We start from the raw sequence: 21,247 nt of genomic DNA, 5'->3' as shown, positions 1-21,247 counted from the left end.
TTATTGAAGGGGCACACTAAACATCCCTTTTGACTTGATTAATAATTACACATACTGTAGTGACAAACCCACAAATTACTCGTCCTCATTACATCTTCTCCTCGTAAAACTCAGATTTTCATGACAGACTACATATTACATCATCCACATGAAGAGTCTACTTATACACATGAATAGTGTCTATTCACTTATTTACCATGAAAAAACAGAGCACACAACATGGACGCTAACACAAGTACTTCATTTCCAATGCGCCTAAGTTCTTTTATCCTTCGCAACGTCATTTCCTTGCCTTTCTCCCCCATTGCCAGAAGTGGAAAAACCTTCATTGCCTGCTAAAACTCCCAAAGAAAGAAGGGAAAAAAAGTCACATCTGCAAGCTGAAAAACTCCCAAAAAAATAATTAAAAAAAAAAAGGAGTAAATAGTGGCATAATCCATTACCAATGGGCTGTGGGCGTGTCTGTGAGTCTCCTCCTTTCCCAAGCCATGAACTAACTGCCCCTCTAAGCTTATCCACCACACCAGACCCAGAGTTCACATTGCTCGAAGAATCAAATTTCACGTCTCCAGAATCAGAGGCTTCCCCTGAAGGCTTATTTTCGGTGCCCAGCCTCCTCGCCACCTCCTCCGACTCTGTCACCTTCCCCATTGGCTTAGACTTAGTCTCAAGCTCAGGCTCTTGCTTCCTCTTCTGCAACGCATCCGAAATAACCTCAGAAAGGGCCCTGTCTTCATCGCTGGGCTTCAACTTCTCAGCCAAATAGGCCTTCATTGAGACTACATTATCTGGTGCTCTGCAGCCCTCCGGTTCAGAACCCTTGTCATGCTCTTTAGGCCCTTCTCTTTCCGAACCAGTGCCTTGCACCTTGGACTTCACTGCACTTCCTGCTTCTGCCACCTTCCCATACACAGGCGAAAGCGTTTCAGTCAATGTGTTTGCAATTTTCTTACCATATTCAGTTACGGAGGAAGTTTTTTTAGCAGTTTGGTCGCCTCCTTCATGCGTTTCCTCTCCTTTGTCGGTCCCTCCATATCCAAGCTTTGAAGCTACAGTGTTCTTTGCAGATATTGCTGCAGTTGAGATCTTTTCGGTGTATGTTTTCTCGTTGGATGGCTTCTCAGCATTGTTGGTATCCTGGGGATCTTCTGTGGTTTTGGTCTCGGCGGGAAGTGGCTCTGGAGAGAACTGGTCATGGCTTCCTGTCCTAGTAGCAAACGGTTGTTCTGGCTTATCCTGTACACTTATTTTGTCAAAAGAACTAATAATGGGAGCGATTACCACTTCTTCACCACCTGTTGATATCGTAATTAAAAAAAAAAAAAATCTCAGAACAAATTGGACGTTTTCTAAAAAGAAACTCCTAGATTCCTAGACACGATGTTCTTACCATCACCAGTTGGATCAGCGACCTTGGTCTGATAGTTGGGAGGATCAACTGCTTCTGGCCTATCCTTCGGCGCGTGAGGATTCTCCTCTAAACCCATTGATGCTCCTAAATTGACTCTAGATTTCTCCGGGTTTCCCTCTTTCGGATGCTCATCAAGCCTTGTAGTTGAATATGGCTCAACAGAAAAGGTTTGGGGTGTGTTATCCGGGGCATAAGGGTGATCCTCCATTGCCGTTGGCCTTCCCAGATTGTCCCCATACTGCCTTGAAGTGTCCTCTTTCCCAGGAGTCTGGCTTGGAAATGGAGTAGTTGTCGCGTCTTTTGGAACAAGAGGGTCCTCTTTCATGGCTGTTGTTCTTTCCAAAGTTGGCCCACTTTGCCCTGCATACAATTCTTCCATTGGGATGGTTCTGCTTTTAATAACAGTTGACTCATATTCTGCATGGATTCGCAGAAAATTCATCAAAAAATTTTCATGTTTGATTGTAATATGAAAAATATAAAAAAAATTAAATATAATTGAAACTAGTTAAAAACTTATATATATTTAAATTATTTAATTTTTGTATTGATGAATCAAAAAAATAAAATGAGTTTGATTTTTTCTTTATATTTTTTTTCCTTTCATTTTCCTTCAAATTTTATAAACCAAACAGCCTTGGTACCATCGACTGTGTAAGAAACTAAAAGGCCTATACCCCTTAACTTATCCCAAAATCATTAGAAAATAGAAAAATAAGAAATTTATTTTACTTGCATGTATCCCATCCATGCTTCCATTCTTGAGATAGGAAACAGGAAAACAACCCAATTTCTTACCATTTGACTTTTTTTCTTTTTATAAATTTTGTAGTGCGTACAAATATAGAAGAAAAATGAAAAACAAAATCAACATCGTAGACTGTTTGGTAAGGAAACATACTCTGTCCACCCTGTTCTTCCGCCATTTCTTCATCCTCATCATCCTCTTCATCAAACTCCTGACCATGTTCATCGTGATGCTGGCCATGGCCATGCTTTGTAATGGTGTCCTTTATCTTCTTGGCCTTGTCCTTCACCTTCTTCAGAACCGACTTCTTCTCATGGTGATCCTCACCTTCCGTCGCTGAGACAGAGAAACTCATATTAGAACAAACTGAGAAAAAGCAAACAATACCATTACTTGCGGTTTCCAACACTACCCTTACAGAAACAGAGTCTCTCACCAGAATGTAGCCCAACGCTGTGGGGGTCTTCCTCGTAATGATGGCCATGAGGATGTCCTGTTTGGGGATAATCCATGGAGGTTTCAGTTTTCACACTAAAAAGAGTGCCTTGTGTTGTGCTTTGCGTTTTGAATGCAGAAAACGGAGAATGTTGACAGGACAAGATAGGGTTGAGAAGGTATATAGGGATAGGGCATGCTTGCATGGGTGTGCCACATCCTCATGCGGTGGCGAGCGCAGAGACGGACACGTATGCGTGCAGGGACACGTATATGGTCGATGACGCCTTGTGTTGTGGCTGATGTCCACGTGGCATGATAGTCGTGGCTGAGCGGTTTTGTAATGAGGCGAAGTGGAGGGGATACGTGTTAACTGCAGTTTGGAAATTTTTTGAACCACTGCGAGGGAACGAACATACACGTGGCATAACCAGCGGTTTTCGCGGAAATCGCTTGAGCCCGATTCAGACAGCGCGGTGACTCTGGTCTGCCATGGTTGACATATATGACAGGCAAGCAATACTCGATGATAATAACACATATATACTATGGGATAAATAAAACAATATGATATATCACTAGATACTAAATATTAAATGATAAATATCACTATGAGAATGATTAAGTCCCATTATAAGCCACAAGATAAGTAAAGAGTATGAGATGAATATGTTCTGAGCCAAACAATCCCCATTGTAAGTCTTTGGACGGTTGGGCCTTTGTAGGATGAGTATAAATAGAATCATATAAAGAAGATGAATTTATTTTTACTAACAATTTATTAATTATTAATTAACTTTTTGTTGAAATTTTAGAAAGTTTGTTTGTTTGTTTGTTTTTTTAATTTATTGTTTATTTCTTAAACTTTTTATTGAATAGAAAAAAAAAATCAAAATATTTAATTTTTTTAATAGTAAAAATAATCTATTCAATTTTTCTTTATTTTTAAATATTTAATAAAATTAAAATATTTAAAAATAAATAATTTAATATATAATACTATTAAGTAGTATTTAATTTTAAATTTAATTTATAATTAAGAAAAAAAAAAACAAACACCTCCTATATTTGAACATGTTTTTAACAAACATTTCTAACATAAAAAAAAAAACATGATCAATAAATTTTGAAAATAATTTTTAAATAATAATTTTTTTTAAAAAAAAAAAAAAAAAAGCGCAAACGTGACAGAAAATCACTGGCAGATGGGGTCCAGATATCATATGGGTGCTGTACTGTCATTGCCATGAGTCCCATGTACCGCTCGCATAGAAGATAGAATCATAGCAATCAGGGTCAAGAGGAGTCAGTCAGGTCGTAGAAAAATATCACTGTATTTGCTTTTCGTCTCCAGAAATTCAAAAAAACCGTGGGACCCTACAACCCCCGCGCACTCTAGCCCATGCGACTCCCTCCGGGTCCTATAAATAGAAACCAATCCAAATCCACCTACTCATTTCCTCCACTGAATACATGCCATGCGAACTCGATTCCTCACCACCAACTATTTCACTCCCTCTGCTTCATCATCATCATCGTCATCCAGAGCCCCAGAAACCCTAACTTTCCTCCACCTCCCAGTTCCGCATCCTCCTCCTCCCACTCTCTGCAACTTTGAAGACATCCTCTGCTCATCCTTCCACTCCGTCCTCTCCTTCTCTCTCGCAATCGACAGGTTGCCGATCGACGCTGCTCTTTCTAGACTTTTTTCGGATGTTCTTCCTCAGATTATTGAGGGCGGAGTCGCAGGTTTCACTTATGATGAGCGGAGGAGTTTCATGGCCGGAGGTGCTGAGATTCGGTCTTTGGAGGTACAATAAAAGGAGTGAGACTCCGTTCAGGTGCTGAGAAACGGAGGAGAGGAAAAGAAACTGAAATATTTTAAATAATATGTGAATTTTATGTTTTATGTCATCGAATAATGTTCTGAAAGTATTATTTTGCCTCTTGCGTTTTAATTAGTTTTCGTCAAATCTGTTAATGCTTACTCTGAGATTTTGGTCAATACTGAAATCAAATGCGACAATGGTGCTCCTTGTGTTTTCTTTGAAAAATGTAGAAAAAGAAGAGAAACAAAAAAAATTGAAACTCGATGGGTTTGATCAAATACAGGTTTCAGTTGCTTCTTTCCTTTTCTTTTTAATCATCCTTCTAAATCTTTAGTTAATTGTGTCTTCATGTTTGACAACATGACTAATTGTATCTTGATATTCAACAACATGACTAAATATGTATCAAAAATTTACTGAAGTATTTGAAATGACAATTTCTCTAGCATTTGGTTTGATATGTTGAAAGATTCTTTAGATAAGAAATGGAGTTTCACTTCTAGAAGCATTGGAATTCAAATTTCTGAGGCAACTATATTTCCTGTTTAGTGCTATATAGTTGTGAACCGGATTTCCATTTTGCTTTTGTTCTTAGACGTAATTTTTTTTTCCTTACGAAATTTCAGTTGATTATGCTAAGATTTGAAAATGGCAAAAAATTATCGATAGGAATTTACAGTTGTGAAAGCATTGGATACAATGCTCAAAGATAAGACTGGAAGGAGCGTTGTTTTCTTTTCCTTCTTTTCTCAGCAATCAAATAGGGGACTACTGATCCCATCTACGTTTCTCTTTCTTCCTGATTCCTGGAAGTCTCTCCTTGAGTATGTATTTGCTAACATTAGCTAAAAGTTTACTGCAATAGGAAATTTCTTGCTAGTGCTTGATCTGATTCTTCAAGGATTGAAGTTCTGCTGGAAAGGGAATTTTTAGATGAAGGATTCTGAACAGCTCTGATTTTGCTCATTGGATTTTCTTTTGCTGTTTTTTGCAATTTCTAGAAAGAAGCTGAGGCCTCTGATGAGGAAAGGGAGGTGGAGAGTCACAGAAAGTTGGGATCCAAAATCCTGGAGATTGAATTTCCAGGAGTGGAATACCTACATTAAATGATAGATTTTTTTCTTTGTTTTATTCTTCATCTTTACAGACCATTCAATGTCATTGCAGGAGGGAAATAAAATCACCATTGATCATGGGGATGAAAACAAGTTTCAAATAGTACAATTTGACACACCAGAGCTAGATATGTTGTTGGTAAAGTTCTTGTTATATTTAAACAAGGATGTGCACACAAACTTCTTCTGTATATTTTTTGAAAAACATGTGCTCTGTGTTATATCTTGTTTGTTATTTCATTGTGCAGGAAAATGCTTGGTTATTTGAAAATGAGGAGATGCAAATTCCCCTTGAAGTTCCAGACATTGAAAATAATCTGGTCAAAATCTAAAAACCCTTTATATTATATAAATTATATGTTACTAAAAGATATATTTAAATCCATTTTTTTTTCAACTGACACATAGCAACAAGAATTTTATTTTCTAATTTTTTTTTTGCTTTGAGAATGGGGGTTAGTCTCAGTTTTAATTTTAGTGTTCCAAAAAGTTGAATTTAGCTGGAAAATAGAACCACATTTAGCAGTTGAGGGAAGCACTTTTGTGGCAGACCCCACTTATAGGCTTTGTGTTTGTTTGTCTGTGCATTTATTGCAATCTGGCTTTAAATTGTCTTCAAAAAGTTGGTAATGAGTTTTTCATAGGACCTTCATGAATCAGAACCATTGAGAAACTCTACTTGTATCCTTCAAGGTAAAATTTTCAGTTATCATTGTGCCATTTATTGCCTTTACATTTTAAATATGGTATGAGAACCAAAGATAAAAAATACCTTCTTATATTTAACAAATCACAGCCAAAACTTCAATTCCTATTATTAGTATTATTATTGTTATTTTGGTTTTGTCCCCCATGATGGCCTTTTTTTGTAAGTATACTACTTGCACAGAAGGCTGGAGATAACTGGATGGATGACAAGAAAATAAAAAATGGGTAATATTTTTATAAGAACTATTGTTCAAGTACTTTCAGGAGTTGCTTTCTTAGCTTTTTTTTTTTTTTTTTTTCCCTTTAAAAAAATGTGTAATTGGATTGTTGTTGCTAGATCCCATGGTCCATTTGTCATATTTTAAAACAATACAGTTCTTACAGGTCTTTTAGTTGCCCTTTTCCTTGTATCCTTATGATCTTAAAAGTTATAAGCTTTTATTGGTTTTATAACAAGCATAGGTCTTTCTTTCAGGATATGCTCAAACCAGGGCTTAAAATGCAATATCCTCATGTAGTTCTAGAATCAGTTTATTCAGTTTATTCAGTTGAAGATATTACTGTGAATTACCCTATGGATCAAAAGACTTATATGTTGGAAGATGCCAGTTCTATTCAGGAGCAAATTCACTGTTGTCATAGCACATTTCCTCTTTTAGAAGTGGATGAGACAAATTTGGGAATTTCAACAACTCTTTCGGTGGATGATGAACTTCTTTTACATTTTGAAAACATTAAATCCCATTGTTGGACTCAAAAAGAAGACGTGATGGTTGATGGCAAGGAGCTTTTGGGTTCTATGGAAATTATGCTAGAATATTTTTCAGGTCATTGTTCATCAAAGCAGTGCCTCAAATATGAGTTGACTAGCCAAAATTTGTTCCTAGAAATGGATATTTTTATGAGCACTTTGGAGAATTCACATTTTGAAGGGAACTCAGAATTTCTTCCCAGGATATCAGATAACTTTTCTTTCTCATCACTAAGCCCAATTCATTTTCAGGAATTCCAGATCCTTGATACGGATTCATCTCAGTTTTTGGAAGTTTTTTCCATGTTACAAACAGACGATGAACCAGGAGCATGTGGACAGTTGTTCATGGAGCATATGAATGTAAAGAATTTTCATGAATTGATTGTTAGTCATGAGCTAGCTCTTGTTGATGACACATTCAAGGCACTTCCTGTACCTGGTTTCACTGATCATGAAAAGATAATGTCAGTCCATGCCATTGTTGAGGAAATACTAGCAGAGCTAAAGTCACAGCCTTTATTGGCATCTGATGGGATATATTTGGATTGGCATCTTTTGGAGGAAGATAAATGCAACTCTGTTATATATTCCACTTATCGGAAGATGTTTGAGGGGATAGATAGTTACAGTATTGATTCAGATCTGAAAACTGTTGATTGTGGGATGCTTGTATTTGATTTTGTCTTCTCAGGTGACACCTCAAATATGGAAGATATAGAAGAAAGCAAGGAATCACTCAACATGCTCTCTGGTGGAAACTCAATGCTTAATGGGCATCTCATTGGAGGCACTTCAAGTAAGTTGTTGGATATTGGACGTCGAAAAGCCGGGGATGAAGAACTATCTTCTCACACTACTGCAGAGAAAGTTTCATCATTATTCAAATCTTTGTATCAGTTCAGTGATCTTGAGTTTTTCTTAAATCCTCAGAAAGCTCCTGGTAGAGCAAATATTGAACCTGCCATCAAGGACATTGATAACAAGGCTGCAATTCCCATGGTTTCATCCAGTGACCAAATTGCAGTATGTGCTTCCACTGAAGTACAATTTCAGAAGTGGGATATTAGGCTTTACCAGGTTAAGTTGTCTGACAATATTGTGGCCATCATTAGTATCTTGCAAAAGAACTATCTAACCATATTGGAGAATAATACAGAGCTGAAAAAGATGCTTGATTTATTTCTAGATGCAGACAGTTATCAATTGCTCAGGCTTCCAAAAGAGAGGTTGATGGACTGCATTAAGAAACTATGTTCACAGCGAAGCCCTTTGGCTCATGGAGATGAAAGCATAATGACATTGGTCACATTGTATGCAATTAAGCAGATGGCTTGGTACTTGTGTTTCTATGGCATCCACACAACTCATCTATATTTAGACAAGTTATATCAAAACCTGGAGTATTTGAAATGTAGATTAAGCTTGCTTCAGTCATTGATTGAAGATGCACATGAGAAGGCTGACAAAGAACTAACTAGATCACACCCCTCACTATCTGTCATCCAGGGAATTTTGCAGTCGAATGCTGCTACAGGAAATTTGAAAGTATTGATTGTGGCTGAGCAAGTTTTCTGGTTGTCTTTGAAGAAGTTGTTGACTTCCATGAGAATATCATTCAATGAGCTACAAAATTTTCACATGCATAATAAGAATCATCCAGATGCCTGTGAGAGTAATGAATTCACAGATGGTAAAATAGATGATCTGTTGCATTCAGATTGCTTAATAGCAAGCCAAGAGTAAGTTCTGGTCTCATATGGTATGCTTTCTCTTGGAATTCTACCAGCAGGAAACGCATATTATCTGCCTAATGCAATTTCTACTCTTTTTCTCTTGACCAAGAAATGCCAATCACAAAACCAAAACCTACATGTACAATTCAAACTCTGTGAAATTACCTGCCAAAACTGGATACAAAATCCTTTTCATAGTGATCATGGATTTAACAGGACACTCAATGACATTCAGTGAGATATAGGGTTTCTTTAGTCTAGAATATCAATTTCTTATATCATTATTCATCAGTTTTACTATCATCACCAAACTGTCCATGGTTGCTTCAGGGGAACATTTTAGGTTCTAGTCATTATAAACCATAAACAAAAATTTCTAACTATTCCTTTATCCTGAAGGCACATATCTGCATCATTTCCATTTAACAAATTCGGCATCATCTTGGAGTATGGAGGTTCTCATGTCTCATCTAGAATATCCACTATTTCGCCAAAGTTAGCTGGTTTGCCTTGTCTTTACCATTTAAAGATGGATCTGGAGGACTTCAGTATTCCCAAAGCACTTTGTGAGGGGTTTGATATGCCTCAGAATGTTGGAAATACAATGGTCAGTTACAGTCTCTTTCCTAAATGTTTAAGTGCAACTGTTCCTGATAGATTACATGCTTGCCTTAGTCGATTGGTTTTAAATTATTAGTAGTTCATCTTTATTCATAATCTTGATGCACAAAATTGGGTGTAATTGTCATCATAACAGACAGATATATAATGCTTTTCTAGTTGAACCCAGATAGATATCCTGGCATCAGCAGCATGTTTCATTTATTTCCTGGTGATAATCATTTTTTCCAAAATTTGGTGGGTTTAATAGGCCTGTCTGTGTGCACCTATCTGTTAAAAAATGGTGAATCCAAAAAAAGAGTTTATTAATGTTCGACAAATTAAATAAAATGAAGAAAATACTAAGTAAACCAGGGAAAGTTTATCGCACTTGGAATTCATTGGTTTTAATGACATGCCTATTGCCTCACATGTGTGCTACCTTGGTAAGGGGAAAAATTAATCAAGTATACACTGATGTAGAATATGTTTGCAAGTACAATGCTTATGCCTTTTCCTATGGCTTAATTTTGATGTGGGAGGGAGTTGTCAGATCATCACTATTCAGTCCTCTCTCCTAATATCCTCCCTTTTCACTGAAGCTACAAATCAAGTTGCCCTTGTAATAATTGTTTTTCTTTTATGTAGCATTACAAAACTATTGTTTAAAACATAGGATTGGAATTTTATTGCAAGTAGAAAACCCTTGCAATTGAATAATAGCATTTAATAACAGTTTATAAGAGATTGAAGAGGGGAAAACTTTCCTTCAGGTATGCCACGTTGGAGGTGGAAGGTCACTGTTTAAGAAACAAGTTGTGTCTTGTGAGCTTCTTACTTCTTACAAGAGAAGCTGAAGAAACTTGCTTCAGGCAGTTTTGTTGCGAGGGGGAAGTGCGACTCTTCCAATAACAAGTTGATGTTTCTCAAGTTTCTTGCTCCTAACAAGAGAAGAAGTTAGCTTGAGACAAGGACTGGCATGACATTTAAATCTAATGGTTTTGTTGAGTATACAAAAAATTACAGATTTATTCTGTTAGGTTCCTAGTGGTTGAAACTATTCTGTAAGCTTGATTTTCTATCTCTTCATTCATGATGGTTCATGGTTGTAAATTAGCTGTCTATATTTATTTCATAGCTTGTCGCTGTTCATTTTTGTTTCCTTATCAGTTTGCAAGCATATTATAGAATCCCTAACTATCATGCTGGCATTTATGATATTCTAGGAAGGTATGATCCAATCCATTGGGGCCCTGCATGGACATATCAATGACCAGAAATCTAAGAATAAAGTAGAAGATCTTGTAGCTGTAAATGAAGTAGATGCTTGTTGTATGCCTCTGCCTGTTTCTCGTGAGCAATCTATTATGGAATTTCTGCATAGTCAGCCAAGCATGCCATCTTTTCCTGGCACAGTCATTGTTGTGAACACTCAAAATTTTGACAAGGAAATGTTGATATCCAGGAGAAGCACTTACCAAAGAATTCTTGCAATGGAGAAAGAAGGAACACAAGTTGTGGAACGTGATTCAAGTCTGCCTGTAGATGTTATAATTAGTGCTGATATTTGCTTAGTGTGGTATGATTGCAGCAACATTGGGAAGAAAACTACTACTCTAGATGAAGCTTCTTCATGCTTGCCTTTGTGTGTTGAGGATATTGCAACAAATGTATTGACATTGCTGAGTTTTACTTTCAGCGGCTGCATTCTGGTAAATGCATGACCTATGCCACCAAAAATGTACTGCTTTACTTTGTGTCTCAAGCAATTATATAGAGAGAACAATGCAATCTTAGAAAAGAAAAAAATCCAAATTCCTTGCATTAGTTATGAGGTTCTTGTGATGCTTTGAATCAACAAGCTCTCAGCTGTGGCAAAAGAATCCTTGCATTTAATCTTGTTGATATGCTGGGGCAAAATATATGTTACCACTGTTAAAATTTTTCGTAATTAGTCAAATATGAATCACAATGCTAAATCTACTGTCTTCTTTATGTATAAGACTACTTCTAGTAATTGATCCAGGACAGTTTTTGGGCACAAACTGAAAATGGTTCAAGAAGTGGGACCTCATGGTTCTAAGTTGCATGCAAAAGGCATTGGCTCTTACTGGCCTTTACTGGTCATGTTTTTCTTTCGTGCAGTCTTCTTGAGTTATAACAGGTTCATTTGGATTTTAAAGTTTGTTAGGATTGACAGTATAGTTGACTATGGGAGAAGAATCCAACTTATACTGAAATCAGTTTTGATTAATTTCATCTGTTTCTGAATACTTGATGATTTGTCAGGTCTTGATAGGAAAGAATTTCTGATTTTGGTGGAAGTATTTAATTTTTTTGCTAGCTTGCAGGAGAGCGGAGACTTATTTTTGAATTTGGTGAGTGATTTTTTTTTTTTCATAATCAGGTTTTTGAGGGAGAAATCAACTTCCTTGCTGCCATAATGGAATCATCAGATGGACTCTATGCTGCTGCGGCCAGTCTGGGAATTGATCTACAGCTCTTCTGTTCCTATTCATCTGAATTGACTGATGAAATCATATTGAGCTCTGTCGGATATGCCACTGAGTTAACTAGATGCCTATATACTAAAATGCCTGAATCAGAAACCCTTGCAGAGTCATTTCTTACTAAATTCCCTTCAATTAATCCTCTCACAGCTCATGCAATACTGTCTTCTGGTGGCATGCTTGTTGAGTTCCTAGAATGGTCACATGAGCGTCGGATCCAAGCAATCCAGAAATATCGTGTTCCTGATGAAAGTGTTACTTTATTAAGTGCTCTATGCAGATATGGAGAGAGGGAGGATTCTAAATCTGGAATTACAGAGTGCTCATCTTCAGTATCTTCCGCTCCTGACTCGGAAAATTTTCACTATAAGATAGAGTCCGAAAGAAAGAAACTGAAGTGCATTGGGAGTCCTTCCAAAAATGATATACACAGGGATGGCTTCTTGAACTTTGAGTCACTAAACCAATTTACAAATTTCACAGATTTTGGTTTAAATACTTCTCAGGTTTCCAAGCAGTATGGAGATTCTTGGATGTCAAATGGTCCAGAGATGTTAGATGGCATAAAACATTCCAGTTCATCTTTGAACAATAAATGGTTTGGCCCAAAACAGGGATTAGAAATGGCTACAATGAAGAATCCTTCCACATTATTCAAGCCGAATGATTCTCAGGTGTTAAAAGGTAGTGAGATGCTATATGAGGTTAAAAAGCCTGGCTTATCCTTGAATGATAAACTGTTGGGTGAAAGACGAGGATCAGATGCAGCTACAAGGGACTGGCATAACAATAATAACCCAGAGGATCTTCACAATGACTTTAAGGGTGAAGTTATTGACCTCAATGATAGTTTCTTAATTGGTGAGGACTTTTCTTCTATTGCTAAGTCTTCAAGGTTTTCACCTTTGGTTCTTGAGCTGGAAGAAGATCCTGCAGCAGGAAAATCAAAAACTTCGAGAAGATTGTCATTTAGCAACAGCAGTCATCCTACATTTCCTACAGCTGCTGAGATAAACTCTAATTCTGATATCTGGACTACTCTTAAAGATCAAAAGCAAAGTTTGGGGAAAGGGATTGTTGAATTTGAAGATACAGAGTTTGGCAAGGGTGACCTGCCTATGAAACACCAAAAACAACTCTTAGAGGGTTCAATGCATAGATCTGCAAAAGATTTCTGTGGGCCATCATTCCAAGAGAAGGACACACATTATAGTGGAACACCACTCTCTAATGCTCTTAATTCAGTTCATCTGCAACAGGGATCACCCTGGACCATAGAATTTCTTAATAGAGTCAGGGAGAAAAGCAAATTGCGTCAGCAGTCCCTTCCTTGTGATAGATCTGGCCCTTGTTTTGAGTACTCTGATAACATATCAAAAGTTTCAAAGAGAAAAAGTCCATCTATTCTTGAATTTTACAAGTACCAAGGGGGCAGCAGCCGCAGCACATCCAAGAAAGTATCAGAACAAAAGGGGCAGAAGAGGCCTTTTCAACCATCTCGCTCATACAAGAAAGGAAATGCTTCAGCCTCCTCATGTCCGACATGGACTCCCATTGATAAGAGAGCCAGACAGGTGTGTGTTAATTAAATTCCCATTTAGTCTTATATGACAATTCTTTTTATACTTGAATTCTTAACACTTAGTCAACTGCAGACTCTATCTTTTGCAACAAATGGAAGTGGAAGACAAACTAAGCTGGTCTGGGGTGATGGAAATGCTCAGTGTCTGAACAAGAGATTTTGAGATCAAAAAAGGGCATGAAGTATTGGTGGAACACATAGAGTTCAGGATCATTGAATGAAGTCACAGGTGGGTTCTAAAGTTTTATACATGAATGGGATCTGATTAAGTGTTGAAAATTGAATTAACTTGGGCTTACTTTATGCAGCTGAGAGAGACATTTGGTAGAGACATGGATTTTATGCAACCTTTATCTCAAGCTTGAATATTTACTTGGGTTTTGTTGGTAAGTTCCAATAGATATGTATCCTATGTTTGGATCCCTAATGCTCTACTTGGACAAAAATATTGTTTGTGGCCAAGCTGCTAACACCTATAAATGGAAGTAATCAAGCTTGAGTTTAATATCTTGATTGGACATTATATTGCACACTCTCTGTTTGCGTGTATGTACATGTGTGTTATGATGTGGTGAAGGTTTACCTTAGTTTTGAGATCCATTCATTGAGAAAGTGTCAAAGATTTAAGGACCAAAAGCTGAGATTTTCATTTGGCATTGATATTATCAGAACTTTATACTGTATCTGTATTTACATTTTTGTTTTAAAGGCAAAACAGATTTCTGAAATCAGATAATCTTTTTGATATCCAACCTACACAATGTTGCCCATGGGCTATGGTTGATGAAGAGATGTAAACATCATTAAGAATGCCCTATAGAGTAAGAAACCATTTTGGAGCTGATTCTCAGTTGAAGGCTTTTGTAAATTTTGAAAGTTTTTCACTTGTGTTTTCAATCCATTTCAAGATTTGGTTTTTCAGCATTTTAAACAATTTGTTACTTGTGCATTTTGACAAAATTCCAAATCTAGTGTTTTGCTTATTTTTTTCAGAGTCTAAAGTTGATATTAAAAGCCAAAACATAAAAACAAGAAAGAAAATACAAGGCTTGCATGAATGGAACACAATATCTTGATAATAAGCATAATACATTTTTCATGTTAAGCTTCATTGGCTTGAGAAACTTGGATCCACTATCTATGGAAGCACATTCAACTTGATTAATTATTTTGCTGCCTCCTAAAGGGGAGATGAAAAACAAAATCACAATGAAAGAATTGATATTATGTACATGCTATATTTTTTTTGGACCAAATCCAATTATTAGGTTACACATGGATCTGCTGCCATGCAAATCCATCTGCTTCACATATGTGTGTTGCTGTTCTTGGCCTGGAGCATTTTTAGCTTTTCTTACCATTCTTGAGGTTCCGTACAGTCATCACAAGCTGTTGCCTTTCACCTTCAACTTCTGCAAATTTGAGACTTATCTCTGAATATCTCTCTCGCATTTCTTTAAGCTCCCCTTCCATGGATTTGTTCCTTTCCTTAAGCAATGCCACTTCAGCTAACAATTCAGTGAGATTGCTCTCATCATTGGTATGGAAAATGGAGACGGTCATCTCTTTCTCTGAGTAAGTTTCTACATTTCTGTGAAAACACAATGAAACAAATAAGTCTAGAGGTGTGGATTAAAATCAAATTTTTGTGAAGGTACAATCAAATGATATAAAGTAGGAACTTGTAATTCATGTAACCTTACCTTTGAACTGATGTTGTGCCCATTTCATTTTGGACTGACAGGCATACCATTGATTTCATCCCGGGATTTAACAAATCTCCCCCTGTATTTTCTCCTTCTTCATGCTGACTAGCAAGCGCTGTAACATTCCCAGCTTCTCTGGCCTCCTGTGACTCAAACACAAAAAATTAGAGAAATTTTTGTTTGCTATTGGAGTCTGGACAGGATTGAAAGGAAATCTTAGAAATGGTTAAATGAAGATCCAGATTGCACCATTTGACCTTAAACTTTAGGGAGTTCTCTTTAGGGTTTAACGTAACAATGACCTATTAGTTATGATAAATTTTTGTGAGTTATACAAATATCCTTATGCTCATCCAAGTATGAAAAGAGGCGTTTTAATCTTGATTTCGACCTTAAAAATATTAAGGTTAGTAGGCTGATGATATATTTAGAGATAATTTCTTTCTATTGATAAATCTGTTAATACATATTGAAAGATTGTTCATAGTTCATCTGTGTGGAGGAATCAAAATAATAGTTTTATCAAGTGCCTGAGAGGCTGGTATATCTATATTAGTTGATGCAAGATGAATATTATCAGTAAGTTACTAACCTTTTGAAATTGTTCTTCACAAATTGTTGTCCTATGATTGAGTTGTTCCATTGTGGTGGCAGTCGCTTGTGTTCCATCTGATAATGTAGCTTGTCCATTGTTATCCTTGCCTGTATTCTCTGTAACAGCAACAACCTCTTCTTTCTTCTCTAGGTCACCCTTCAATTGAAATACTTGTTGCATGAGGTTTTCCTTCTCTAGCACTTCTTGAAACAAGAGGTTTTTCAACTCACTGTACTGAGGTTTAAGGTTGTCTAGTTCTGATTGCAAGCTCCCAATCAATGTCTCATTGTCATCCTTCATACAAGTCATTGTATGTAAATCCTCCTGTACTTTCTCTGCTTCCTTCATCACCGAAGCAAATTTTCTTTCCAATTCTGCTTTTTCTTCATTCTGTCTTTTTATCAGTCTTTCTGTTTCACCAATTGCTGTCTTCATTTGTTCCATCTCATCTCTAAACTTTTCTTTCTCTTCCACCTGTTCTGAGAGGGTTTTCTTCTCACTTGTGATCCTTTCTATCTCAGCTCTGAGCATTTGGATCTCTGCAAAGGAAGCCTCATGTTTTTCTCCCTCCTGTTTTTCTGCATATTCAAGTTGCTTGGGCTTCTTGTCAAGATCCAATGTCATCTTCTCTATTTGTTTTGTTTTCAAATCTACTTCGTTTGACAGCTCTTGCAGTTTTACATCATACTGATCTTTAATTAATCCAATCTCCTCATTGGCTTTCTGGAGCATCTCTTCCAGAATTCTTTTCTGCACACGCAAATCATTAGCTTCTGTCACTGCTTTCATGGCCACCTTCTCATTCTCATCAAACTTAGATGTCATTTCCACAGAAATCCTTCTAAATTCCTCTTGAAGCCTCTCAGCTGATTGAGCATTATTCCACCTTGTCTTTCTCAAGGTCTCCTCTGCTCGGATAGCCCTCTGTTCCTGTTCAATTTTGGCACGTGTCATGGCTTCCAAATCATCTTCAAAACCCTGTGCCTGCTTCTCCAATTCTTTCTCCAAGCTCTTAACCTGCATCTGAAGTTCATTAACAGCATTGGAAGATTCTGAGAGTTTTTGTGCCTGCTTCTTGATTTCTTTCTCTAGTCTCTCCACCTGGGATTCAAGTTCTTTAATGGTAGCCAATGAAGCTGAGAGTTCATTTTGTATCTTCATTAGTTCTTGCTTCTGGTATTGCTCCAAAGTTGAGATATTTTGCTTTTCCTGTTTTAGAACTTCATTGTCCAATGCAAGCTGTGCCATATGCATCTCTAGCTCTTCCCTATCTTTCCTGTGCACCTCTATTTCACCGTGCAGGTCTGTCATCTTTTTCTGTAAGACGCCAACTTCCTTGGCATCGATTTGCTCCTCAACCAGCTCCTCCAGTGCCTCTTGGTCTTCATTCTTGTTCATTTTCAGTTTGGAAATTTTTGCCTCAACATCATCACTTTTCTCTCTGTTTTCTATATCACCGAAAAGCTGAAATATTTCCTTATTCCTTGGTTCCAACATTTCCTCAAGGTCTCTCACAGCAATAATCAACTCAGAGTTTGAGTCTTGTGTCTTCTGCAGTTGTAACCGAAGATTCCTATTTAAATCCTTTTCATAGTCCAGCTCTTTCCTCATTTCTTCCAGAAGGACCCTTGAAGCTTCCCTCTCAAATGTTAACCTGTCTGAGAGTTCTTCATCATTGATACATTTCTTCATGGATTTGAGTTGTTCACATTCTTCTTTAAGTGCATCTCTCTCCTCTTTTAGACCAACATTTTTTCTTGTTAGATCTTGTCCCCTTTTACACTCCTTCGCAATCTGTTTCCGAAGAGACTGCAATTCCAGTTCTGATAATTCTGCTTGCCTCAACAAGTTAAAATTTTCACTTTTGAGTTTTTCAGTAGTACTGTCCGAATCCTCTTTGAAACCTCCTGGAAAGTTGTCTTCTGCACTGTTTGTCGAGTCGATCATGCTGCCATCTGAAGCAGAACCAACAGAAAAATCTGTATTTGATCTCCAATGCATACGATCTTTTCTTGTGGTGGCAGCAATTGTTCCCTCTTGAGGCCTGGAGCTCTGTCTGAGTGGTGATAGAAGGCTGTTTGGATTCCGATGAGTAGTAGCATTCTTCAATCCAAGATCTTGTGCTGTTGGAGTTAATGTAGCATAAGAGCCACAATTTACTCTGAAGTTTTTGTTTTCACCATTCTGAGACGTGATTCTATCAAGGTCCTCATCCTGTGGTGCAATCAAGAATCAGTTCGATGATTGCTTCGTAGGAAAACCAAAACAGGTAAATAGAACTATGGCCGCTTAAGTTTCTAAAATTTGAAACCTTACTTCAGTTAAATTATATTCGTTTCTGTCTGTTTTGCAGTTGACAATTTGGCTCTGGGATCTCCTATGTCGGGATTTAGTTGCTTGACTTCCTTTTTCTTCAACACCTCTGCAGTGCTCTCGCAAAAAAAACACAGGCAAGTTCACATTATTTTGTTATAGAAAGGGAAAAAAGTGAATAGATGGAACCAAACGTCAATGCTAATACTCACCTTTGATTAGCAACTCCTTGCATATTCTGGATTGTGACCTGACTCAATAGTTTCATATACGAAGAATCTCATCAGGTGATTGTGTTGAAATTAATTAATTTTTGAAATTGAAAAATGAGATATTTATTTTCAAGGTATTGAGAGAGAACTGACATGTAAAATTGCACCAGAGTTAAGAGTCTGAAGGGGCAGAGACACAGTCAGCGGTTCAGTAGCCTCTTCATAGTCTGCAAAGTTAATTGAAGCTTCTCCCAGAATACCTGTTTTGGATGATCCCTGCCAGAGGATAAAATTTGGAAACAGCTCAACAGAAATCCAATCAAAAAATGAAGAACAGAGTGAGAAGTTGGGATAATTCTTACAGTTGAAACAATGAAACGGTAAATTTTCTCATGGATTATCCCTGTTTTCTTCTCCTTGATTAACTTCACCGTTTCATAGATTGGATTTTCCCATGTACAGGTTCCTTCCCTGACTGCAGCTTTCTCCAACCTCACAGTTGGCTTCCCAACATCCTCTGGAATCAAAGATATCATCAAGAGATTTCCTCGTGACTCTGGCACCTGAAAATGATGCAAGGTATTCAGGTATAAAACCAGGTGAGTTTGTCTCCATAGATCTTGAATTACTCACTAACATTGTCTACTTTTTCATGAGAATTTCTTAGTGCAATTGTTTGCTGGTTTAAGCTGAACTAGAACAAACCCATTACAAATATAGAAGGAAAAGTGATAATTTGCTTATACTTTATGAAAACACTACTACCTGTGTAGCCTGAAACTGCAATTTGAATACAGCTTTGATCTTGATCTTTTCGCTTCTCCATCTCGCTGACTTAAACATCTCTGCTGCTCAACTTGAACCTTTTCTGTTGTCACAAAATCTGCATCTTAAGTCCCAATCACCTCACTGGAACCTTGGCAAATAATGCCGGAAATTTGGATTTGCTCAATGACAGATTTAGTGTTCTAACAGTTGGAATAAAAACAAAAAACAAAAAAATTTAGTTTCTTCACAACTGTGATGCAGAATAATCCAAAGGCAAGGAAAAGTTCTGTTAAACCTCACTGCTAGGTGTAGAGAAGAAGATGTTGGAGTTTCAATGAGAAGTGATGATGTCTAACTTTAGGTGAAAAAATAAATCGATGAACCATATGCGGCAAGAAAAAAATAAAGAAGCTTCAGTACTAGTTTAATAGAAATCTGTACATTAGGAGGCAAGTACTGCCGAGCTTTAAATTATGCAAGAGACCTCAGTACCCAACATAAATGTAATCTTTACTTCATCGCCCAAAACAGTGCTTTTGTTTTTAGGTCAAAATCCTTGGGTCCTGTGACATGTCCCTCCTTTTCCCTGGAAAGAACGAATTCATCATTGCCTCTTATCCATACTACATAAGTTCATCATGTAGAGAAGTAAGATTAGGTAGTGTGCTTGCACATTATGTATGGAGTATACTTCGGTCTTAAGAGCATAGTTTACAAGATATGCTAACTAATCATTCATTGATAAAGAAACATGCCAGCGGAGATGGAAAAAGGATATGAAAAGTAGTATTGTAAAGGCTGGGTTTTGGTTGGTTGCATTTAATTCATTGGTGTCAGCTGAGTGGGATAGTGGGCCAAGGGGCATGTAACTTCCACAAATTTTCCTAGCTAATTACAGCTTCATCGTGTCCCTTCTGGCAGTGCAATATACACATGGGTATTACTTTCTGTCCATGATTGGGATGCCTTTCTGGCAATCAAAGCACCCAGCAAAAGTGCTCTGTAAATGAGCCCCCTTTCTCCATCCTTTTAACAACCTTGTTCTTTTCTTTTCAATGCCCTCAAAACTTAGCTGATTTCCATATCCCTTGTTTTTTTCTTCTTGGAAAAATGAGGAAGAAGATATATTTTGTGCCATTTAGAATCCTACTTACATTATTAGGTTTCTTTGGGAGTAATTCTAGTTAAAACCATTTTCTTTGAACGCACTTTTGTTAGTAGCATTTTCATTAGAATTGCTTTAAAGAGAATCATTTTATAACGAAATACTTTTGTATGTTCAAAAGTATTTCTAATTTTTCTAAAATCACTCATACACATTACTTCTGTTCGAAGTTGCAATTTCCGAATTACAAGCAACATTTTATAGCAAGTATAAAAATATAGCTCCAAACCATTACTATCACAACTATTGTAACTAATTTTAAGCTGCATTTTCATATTATGAAAAAAATAGAGGGAAAAAAAAAAAAGACAGAAGAGTGATTCCCACGTGACATGGCCCTCTAGAAATCCAACATGGAAAAAAAAGGTCTCAATTCTTATAATAATTTTTCAATTGCATACAAATGCTTATTTATTTGTTACTTATAGCAACTTGGAAGAAGGCTCTCCACTTGATTTTTTGCTCACCAAAGTCCTCAGGGAATCATTTAAAATTATATGACATTGGTTAAAAATGGTGGTTCAAGAAATTGGATTCCAACCACATTTCACAAGCTTGTTAGGTGTCTTCCTTCAAATATACATGTTAATCACGTGCCCTTGTCAGTCGCCACATTGGTGTTCACGTGACTCTATAATGTTTTTCTATCTTTAGGTTCAAAACTAAAAGTCTATAACGACCTCACACTTCTCAGAATTGCAGAGCCTTTGGTTGACTTAAAACTTTTCATCACCTCCCTAGCCCCGAAATCTTTTCATCACCTCACTTGACCCGAAATTTATGGGTGTTTGTTTTTTTGATTGGTTACATAAAACTAAAATATTTGGTTTTTATTATTTAGTTAAAAATAATCTATCGAACATAATTAAAGTGAATATATTAATAATAAGTTTATTTTAATTATATTATATAATATTAATAAATTATTTTTAGTTGAATATAAAAAATCAAATATTTTATTTTTTTTCTATTCAATCAGAAAATAAACACTACCTAACTAATTTGATATTCATGAATGATTTTTAAATTCATTTCTTTTTTATTCTCCATTTTTAAGTATATG

General features: G+C 36.7%; 3 protein-coding genes across 11 annotated transcripts; 1 reads left to right on the top strand and 2 right to left on the bottom strand.

The window, feature by feature from the left end:
* LOC100260796 (low-temperature-induced 65 kDa protein) lies at nt 1-2,747 on the bottom strand. Of its 7 annotated transcripts, none has more exons than XM_002268131.4 (5): nt 2,596-2,747; nt 2,313-2,495; nt 1,391-1,828; nt 444-1,295; nt 1-335 (listed from the first exon to the last, which is right to left on the bottom strand). In XM_002268131.4, exons 1-5 carry the CDS (start codon nt 2,669-2,671, stop codon nt 256-258), a joined length of 1,629 nt encoding a protein of 542 aa, XP_002268167.1. In that variant the 5' UTR covers nt 2,672-2,747; the 3' UTR covers nt 1-255. The 7 variants fall into 7 exon arrangements, with proteins under 7 accessions (XP_002268167.1, XP_010662765.1, XP_059589725.1 ...); XM_010664463.3 differs by having other exon boundaries at nt 1-332; XM_059733742.1 differs by having other exon boundaries at nt 1,391-1,771.
* A 1,244-nt stretch (nt 2,748-3,991) lies between these two features.
* Nucleotides 3,992-19,058, top strand: LOC104882205 (protein SHORTAGE IN CHIASMATA 1). Its single transcript, XM_010664468.3, has 13 exons — nt 3,992-4,405; nt 5,591-5,677; nt 5,787-5,858; nt 6,722-8,739; nt 9,133-9,340; nt 10,560-11,045; nt 11,741-13,417; nt 13,499-13,654; nt 13,734-13,811; nt 17,751-17,995; nt 18,080-18,326; nt 18,422-18,631; nt 18,714-19,058. The coding sequence occupies exons 1-8, from the start codon at nt 4,073-4,075 to the stop codon at nt 13,586-13,588; spliced, it is 4,971 nt and encodes a 1,656-aa protein (XP_010662770.1). The 5' UTR covers nt 3,992-4,072; the 3' UTR covers nt 13,589-13,654; nt 13,734-13,811; nt 17,751-17,995; nt 18,080-18,326; nt 18,422-18,631; nt 18,714-19,058.
* LOC100248827 (uncharacterized) lies at nt 14,480-20,579 on the bottom strand. 3 transcript variants are annotated; one of them, XM_010664467.3, is made up of 9 exons: nt 19,461-19,658; nt 19,017-19,219; nt 18,614-18,814; nt 18,405-18,527; nt 18,252-18,289; nt 18,043-18,148; nt 15,724-17,940; nt 15,129-15,274; nt 14,480-15,016 (listed from the first exon to the last, which is right to left on the bottom strand). In XM_010664467.3, the coding sequence occupies exons 2-9, from the start codon at nt 19,092-19,094 to the stop codon at nt 14,770-14,772; spliced, it is 3,156 nt and encodes a 1,051-aa protein (XP_010662769.1). In that variant the 5' UTR covers nt 19,095-19,219; nt 19,461-19,658; the 3' UTR covers nt 14,480-14,769. The 3 variants fall into 3 exon arrangements, with proteins under 3 accessions (XP_010662769.1, XP_010662768.1, XP_010662767.1); XM_010664466.3 differs by lacking the exon at nt 19,461-19,658 and adding an exon at nt 19,315-19,454; XM_010664465.3 differs by having other exon boundaries at nt 19,017-20,579.
* Between the last annotated feature and the right edge of the window lie 668 nt (nt 20,580-21,247).

This window comes from Vitis vinifera, chromosome 16 (genome assembly GCF_030704535.1).
Source record: "Vitis vinifera cultivar Pinot Noir 40024 chromosome 16, ASM3070453v1".
In the NCBI taxonomy this organism is placed as follows: Eukaryota; Viridiplantae; Streptophyta; class Magnoliopsida; order Vitales; family Vitaceae; genus Vitis; species Vitis vinifera.
This window is presented reverse-complemented; position numbering and strand designations above follow the sequence as displayed.